The sequence below is a fragment of the Procambarus clarkii genome, chromosome 39 (genome assembly GCF_040958095.1).
Source record: "Procambarus clarkii isolate CNS0578487 chromosome 39, FALCON_Pclarkii_2.0, whole genome shotgun sequence".
Lineage (NCBI taxonomy): Eukaryota > Metazoa > Arthropoda > Malacostraca > Decapoda > Cambaridae > Procambarus > Procambarus clarkii.
Genome location: NC_091188.1, coordinates 14,653,858 through 14,661,230, shown reverse-complemented (window position 1 = coordinate 14,661,230; position 7,373 = coordinate 14,653,858). Strand labels below are relative to the sequence as shown.

Here is a 7,373-nt window from a genome sequence, read left to right as displayed (position 1 = left end):
CCAAAGGAATTTGTTGACTTACTGCGGGGAACACGGGCCACAGGGATAAGAACCTCGTTGGACATAGAATCACTGTTTACCAACGTACCTGTGGATGAAACAATCGGGATGATAGCGGACAGAGTGTATCGTGATCCAGCCTGTACTCCTCTTGACATACCAGAAAACGTTCTAAGGAAACTACTCCAAGCTTGTACTAAAGAGGCACCCTTCTTGAGCCCGGATGGGCACATGTATAAGCAAGTAGATGGGGTCGCCATGGGTTCTCCCCTAGGTGTCCTGTTTGCAAACTTCTACATGGGTACCATGGAACAAAAGGTCTTAGTCGACATGAACTTGAAACCGGTCATATACTGCAGGTATGTTGACGACATTTTTACACAGGTACCTGACGTCAGACATCTGCAGGAGCTGAAGGAGGCATTTGAGTGGAATTCTGTGTTGCGTTTCACTTACGAGATGGAGAAGGATGGGAAGCTGCCCTTTCTAGATGTAACAGTCATGGAAAGGAGCGGAGGTTTCCACACTACATTCTACACTAAGGAAACAAACATAGGAATGTGCCTCAATGCCAATAGTGACTGCCCAGACAGGTACAAGAGGAGCGTTGTTAACGCTTACGTCGACCGTGCTTTCAGCCACAGCTCAGGATGGAAGCATGTTGATGAAGAATTCTGTAGGGTAAGGCAGGTCCTAGTCAACAACAGCTTCTCCAATGGTTTTGTTGAAGACATCATAAGAAGAAAGGTAAAACGCCATGCAACCTCTGAAGAGTCAACTAACACATGTACCCTCTATTAGACTATTTTACAGGAACTTCATCTCGACAGCTCATAAAACGAAGGAAAGGGTCTTGAAAGATATTGTTGATAGGAACGTTATCCCTACAGACAAAAAAACAGAAAATATAATTGACGATTTACTATAAAACCAAAAAAAAGGCTAACCTACTCATGAAAACCTCTCCAGACACAAAGCAGAACGCCTTGAAAGAAACCAACATCGTCTATGCCATCAAATGCCCAATTGGGGACTGTAAGCCCCAAAGAACTCAGTATATAGGCATGACAACAACGTCTCTTTCCAGGCGATTAACAATGCATAAGCAACAGGGCTCCATTAAGGAACATATAATCTCTTCTCACAACCAGACCATCACCAGAGAAGTCTTAACAAACAACACAGAAATCATCGATAGATACAGCGATAGCAGGCAGCTCGACATCTGCAAGGCACTACACATCAAAAAGTCAATACCAGCAATCAACAGAAAATTAATGCACAACTATATTCTATCCACTTCAAAACTCCGAACCAATATAGAAGCATCAAGAGGAAGTATGGGCCAATAGGCCCTCTGCAGTTACTTCCATTCTTATGCTCTCATATGCTAAGAGAAGTTCCGGATCAGCCGGGCTGTGGTGGGTATGTGGGCCTGCGGGCCGCTGCAAGCAACAGTCTGGTGGACCAAACTCTCACAAGTCGAGCCTGGCCTCCGGCCGGGCTTGGGGAGTAGAACTTCCAGAATCCCATCAAGCAGGTATACAATTAATACACACAGTTTCGTGTTCTGTCTTGTATTTGTCACAAGTTTGTTCACCTCATCCAAAACTGTTGCTCCATATCACCTTACCCAAATGTGAGCATATGACGGATTAGTTGGTTAGTGTTAGTATAAGTATGACTGTTTAGTGTTTTCAGGTTACAGTTGTGTGTATAAACTGAAGTCTTTGAAAATGTAATAAGTTATTATGAAACGCGTTCAAGCGTCGCGTCAGACTAGAAATAAAAATGAATTTTGGAGAATTGATTTTTCAATTACCATCGACAGTAAAAAGAAACGTAAGAAATAGAGAAAATTCGTGTTAGTTATTAATCTTACTTTTTCGGTCATATATATATATATATATATATATATATATATATATATATATATATATATATATATATATATATATATATATATATATATATATATATATATATATTGTTGTATGTTAGCTGGTTGTTGATTGCTGGTCTTGACTCTTTGATGTGTAGGGCCTCGCTGATGTCCAGTCTGTCTTCTGTTGTCGTTATACTTGTCGATTATTTCAGTGTTGCATGTTCAGATGTCTCTAGTGATGGTCTGGTTGTAAGTGGAGATTATTTGCTCCTTGATGGAGCCCTGTTGCTTGTGCATAGTTAATCGCCTAGAGAAAAACGTTGTTGTCTTGCCTATATACTGAGTTCTTTGGGCTGACAATTCCCAAGTAGGCATGTGAAGGCATAGACGACGTTTGTCTCTCTTAAGGCGTTGTGTTTGGTGTCTGGAGAGTTCTTCGTGACTGTGCTGGTGGTGGTCTTGTTTTTGTAGTAAATTGTTAGTCGTATCTTCTGATTGGTGTCAGTGAGGATAACGTTCCAATCAATAATATATTTCAGGACTCTTCCCTCAATTTTCTAAGCCGTAGAAAAGAAGTTCTTGTAAAACAGTGTGATAGGAGGAACAGGTGTTGTGGTGGTTGATTCTTCGTGGGTTGCATGGCGTGTCACCTTTCTTCTAATGACGTCTAACACGTAACCGTTAGAGAAGTCAGTAGTGACTAGGACCTGCCTTACTCTACAGTTCCTCGTCGACCTGGCTCTCGCCAACACCAACAACACAAGCCTGGAGAGTCCGGCTCCAGTACATTCTATGAAGGCCTGACTGGAGTCAAAAAAGCAAACAAGAGTAACATTTTAGAAATAGAATTTAAATTCTATTATAAATTCTAAGTTCAGAAAGTGGGAAACAGGTAGAATGAAGAACAAATAGATTAATATAACAAATTCACCGCGAGGCTAGGGATGGGGCGCAGCAACAAAGGAATAGGTACAAAGATAATGCAATAAAATAAGATGCGAGATAAAGCAGACTCGGGCGGCGCTGTGAGGGAGCCAGAGATGGAGATAACCTCAGGGCAGAGAGGAGGAATAAGAGTATCTGAGAGATAAGTAGTTCATGGACGAACGAGACGGTTGGGCAAGTGAGATTATATCGACCCGACGCAATGGGAAGATGAATACAATTGAGATTATTGATAAAGAACATGACGACGGAAGGAGGAGTCTGCCAGGTGGTCGTGGGAGGAGGAGTCTGCCAGGTGGTCGTGGGAGGAGTCTGCCAGGTGGCCGTTGGAGGAGGAGTCTGCCAGGTGGTCGTGGGAGGAGTAGTCTGCCAGGTGGTCGTGGGAGGAGGAGTCTGCCAGGTGGTCGTGGGAGGAGTCTGGCAGGTAGTCGTGGGAGGAGGAGGAGTCTGGCAGGTGGTCGTAGGAGGAGGAGTCTGGCAGGTAGTCGTGGGAGGAGGAGTCTGGCAGGTAGTCGTGGGAGGAGGAGGAGTCTGGCAGGTAGTCGTGGGAGGAGGAGTCTGGCAGGTGGTCGTGGGAGGAGTCTGGCAGGTAGTCGTGGGAGGAGTCTGGCAGGTGGTCGTGGGAGGAGGAGTCTGGCAGGTGGTCGTGGGAGGAGGAGTCTGGCAGGTGGTCGTGGGAGGAGTCTGGCAGGTGGTCGTGGGGGGAGGAGTCTGGCAGGTGGTCGTGGGGGGAGGAGTCTGGCAGGTGGTCGTGGGGGGAGGAGTCAGGCAGGTGGTCGTGGGAGGAGGAGTCTGGCAGGTGGTCGTGGGGGGAGGAGTCTGGCAGGTGGTCGTGGGGGGAGGAGTCTGGCAGGTGGTCGTGGGGGGAGGAGTCTGGCAGGTGGTCGTGGGAGGAGTCTGGCAGGTGGTCGTGGGAGGAGTCTGGCAGGTGGTCGTGGGAGGAGTCTGGCAGGTGGTCGTGGGAGGAGGAGTCTGGCAGGTGGTCGTTCGAGGAGGAGTCTGGCAGGTGGTCGTGGGAGGAGGAGTCTGGCAGGTGGTCGTGGGAGGAGGAGTCTGGCAGGTGGTCGTGGGAGGAGTCTGGCAGGTGGTCGTGGGAGGAGTCTGGCAGGTGGTCGTGGGGGGAGGAGTCTGGCAGGTGGTCGTGGGGGGAGGAGTCTGGCAGGTGGTCGTGGGGGGAGGAGTCTGGCAGGTGGTCGTGGGGGGAGGAGTCTGGCAGGTGGTCGTGGGGGGAGGAGTCTGGCAGGTGGTCGTGGGAGGAGGAGTCTGGCAGGTGGTCGTGGGAGGAGGAGTCTGGCAGGTGGTCGTGGGAGGAGGAGGAGTCTGGCAGGTGGTCGTGGGAGGAGGAGGAGTCTGGCAGGTGGTCGTGGGAGGAGGAGGAGTCTGGCAGGTGGTCGTGGGAGGAGGAGGAGTCTGGCAGGTGGTCGTGGGAGGAGGAGTCGTCTGGCAGGTGGTCGTGGGAGGAGGAGTCGTCTGGCAGGTGGTCGTGGGAGGAGGAGTCGTCTGGCAGGTGGTCGTGGGAGGAGGAGTCGTCTGGCAGGTGGTCGTGGGAGGAGTCGTCGTCTGGCAGGTGGTCGTGGGAGGAGTCGTCGTCTGGCAGGTGGTCGTGGGAGGAGTCGTCGTCTGGCAGGTGGTCGTGGGAGGAGTCGTCGTCTGGCAGGTGGTCGTGGGAGGAGGAGTCGTCGTCTGGCAGGTGGTCGTGGGAGGAGGAGGAGGAGTCTGGCAGGTGGTCGTGGGAGGAGGAGGAGGAGTCTGGCAGGTGGTCGTGGGAGGAGGAGGAGGAGTCTGGCAGGTGGTCGTGGGAGGAGGAGTCTGGCAGGTGGTCGTGGGAGGAGGAGGAGTCTGGCAGGTGGTCGTGGGAGGAGTCGTCTGGCAGGTGGTCGTGGGAGGAGGAGGAGTCTGGCAGGTGGTCGTGGGAGGAGGAGTCGTCTGGCATGTGGTCGTGGGAGGAGGAGGAGTCTGGCAGGTGGTCGTGGGAGGAGTCGTCGTCTGGCAGGTGGTCGTGGGAGGAGTCGTCGTCTGGCAGGTGGTCGTGGGAGGAGGAGTCGTCTGGCAGGTGGTCGTGGGAGGAGGAGGAGTCTGGCAGGTGGTCGTGGGAGGAGGAGGAGTCTGGCAGGTGGTCGTGGGAGGAGGAGTCGTCTGGCAGGTGGTCGTGGGAGGAGGAGTCGTCTGGCAGGTGGTCGTGGGAGGAGGAGTCGTCTGGCAGGTGGTCGTGGGAGGAGGAGTCGTCTGGCAGGTGGTCGTGGGAGGAGGAGTCGTCTGGCAGGTGGTCGTGGGAGGAGGAGGAGTCTGGCAGGTGGTCGTGGGAGGAGGAGTCGTCTGGCAGGTGGTCGTGGGAGGAGGAGTCGTCTGGCAGGTGGTCGTGGGAGGAGGAGGAGGAGTCTGGCAGGTGGTCGTGGGAGGAGGAGTCGTCTGGCAGGTGGTCGTGGGAGGAGGAGGAGTCGTCTGGCAGGTGGTCGTGGGAGGAGGAGGAGTCGTCTGGCAGGTGGTCGTGGGAGGAGGAGTCGTCTGGCAGGTGGTCGTGGGAGGAGGAGGAGTCGTCTGGCAGGTGGTCGTGGGAGGAGGAGGAGGAGTCTGGCAGGTGGTCGTGGGAGGAGGAGGAGGAGTCTGGCAGGTGGTCGTGGGAGGAGGAGGAGGAGTCTGGCAGGTGGTCGTGGGAGGAGGAGTCGTCGTCTGGCAGGTGGTCGTGGGAGGAGGAGTCGTCGTCTGGCAGGTGGTCGTGGGAGGAGGAGTCGTCGTCTGGCAGGTGGTCGTGGGAGGAGGAGTCGTCGTCTGGCAGGTGGTCGTGGGAGGAGGAGTCGTCGTCTGGCAGGTGGTCGTGGGAGGAGGAGTCGTCGTCTGGCAGGTGGTCGTGGGAGGAGTCGTCGTCTGGCAGGTGGTCGTGGGAGGAGTCGTCGTCTGGCAGGTGGTCGTGGGAGGAGGAGTCGTCTGGCAGGTGGTCGTGGGAGGAGGAGGAGTCTGGCAGGTAGTCGTGGGAGGAGTCGTCTGGCAGGTGGTCGTGGGAGGAGGAGGAGTCTGGCAGGTAGTCGTGGGAGGAGGAGTCTGGCAGGTGGTCGAGGGAGGAGGAGGAGTCTGGCAGGTGGTCGTGGGAGGAGGAGGAGTCTGGCAGGTAGTCGTGGGAGGAGTCGTCTGGCAGGTGGTCGTGGGAGGAGGAGGAGTCTGGCAGGTAGTCGTGGGAGGAGTCTGCCAGGTGGTCGTGGGAGGAGGAGGAGTCTGCCAGGTGGTCGTGGGAGGAGGAGTCTGCCAGGTGGTCGTGGGAGGAGGAGGAGTCTGCCAGGTGGTCGTGGGAGGAGGAGGAGTCTGCCAGGTGGTCGTGGGAGGAGGAGGAGTCTGCCAGGTGGTCGTGGGAGGAGGAGGAGTCTGCCAGGTGGTCGTGAGAGGAGGAGGAGTCTGCCAGGTGGTCGTGGGAGGAGGAGGAGTCTGCCAGGTGGTCGTGGGAGGAGGAGGAGTCTGCCAGGTGGTCGTGGGAGGAGGAGTCTGCCAGGTGGTCGTGGGAGGAGGAGGAGTCTGCCAGGTGGTCGTGGGAGGAGGAGGAGTCTGCCAGGTGGTCGTGGGAGGAGGAGGAGTCTGCCAGGTGGTCGTGGGAGGAGGAGGAGTCTGCCAGGTGGTCGTGGGAGGAGGAGGAGTCTGCCAGGTGGTCGTGGGAGGAGGAGGAGTCTGCCAGGTGGTCGTGGGAGGAGGAGGAGTCTGCCAGGTGGTCGTGGGAGGAGGAGGAGTCTGCCAGGTGGTCGTGGGAGGAGGAGGAGTCTGCCAGGTGGTCGTGGGAGGAGGAGGAGTCTGCCAGGTGGTCGTGGGAGGAGGAGGAGTCTGCCAGGTGGTCGTGGGAGGAGGAGGAGTCTGCCAGGTGGTCGTGGGAGGAGGAGGAGTCTGCCAGGTGGTCGTGGGAGGAGGAGGAGTCTGCCAGGTGGTCGTGGGAGGAGGAGGAGTCTGCCAGGTGGTCGTGGGAGGAGGAGTCTGCCAGGTGGTCGTGGGAGGAGGAGGAGTCTGCCAGGTGGTCGTGGGAGGAGGAGGAGTCTGCCAGGTGGTCGTGGGAGGAGGAGGAGTCTGGCAGGTGGTTGTGGGGTACTAGTACCTGGCCACCACCACCATACTGGTACCTGGCCACCACCACCATACTGGTACCTGGCCACCACCACCATACTGGTACCTGGCCACCACCACCATACTGGTACCTGGCCACCACCACCATACTGGTACCTGGCCACCACCACCATACTGGTACCTGGCCGCCACCACCATACTGGTACCTGGCCGCCACCACCATACTGGTACCTGGCCGCCACCACCATACTGGTACCTGGCCGCCACCACCATACTGGTACCTGGCCGCCACCACCATACTGGTACCTGGCCGCCACCACCATACTGGTACCTGGCCACCACCACCATACTGGTACCTGGCCACCACCACCATACTGGTACCTGGCCACCACCACCATACTGGTACCTGGCCACCACCACCATACTGGTACCTGGCCACCACCACCATACTGGTACCTGGCCACCACCACCATACTGGTACCTGGCCACCACCACCATACTGGTA

At 55.7% G+C, this 7,373-nt stretch overlaps 1 protein-coding gene across 1 annotated transcript in view; it reads right to left on the bottom strand.

Moving 5' to 3' along the window:
- Nucleotides 1–3,056: 3,056 nt before the first annotated feature.
- Nucleotides 3,057–7,373, bottom strand: part of LOC138372541 (histidine-rich glycoprotein-like) — a 5,786-nt gene continuing 1,469 nt past the window's right edge. Inside the window, exon 2 of the mRNA XM_069338016.1 lies at nucleotides 3,057–4,120. Within this exon, the coding sequence (XP_069194117.1) occupies nucleotides 3,057–4,120 (1,064 nt within the window). The remainder of the gene's footprint in view (nucleotides 4,121–7,373) is intronic.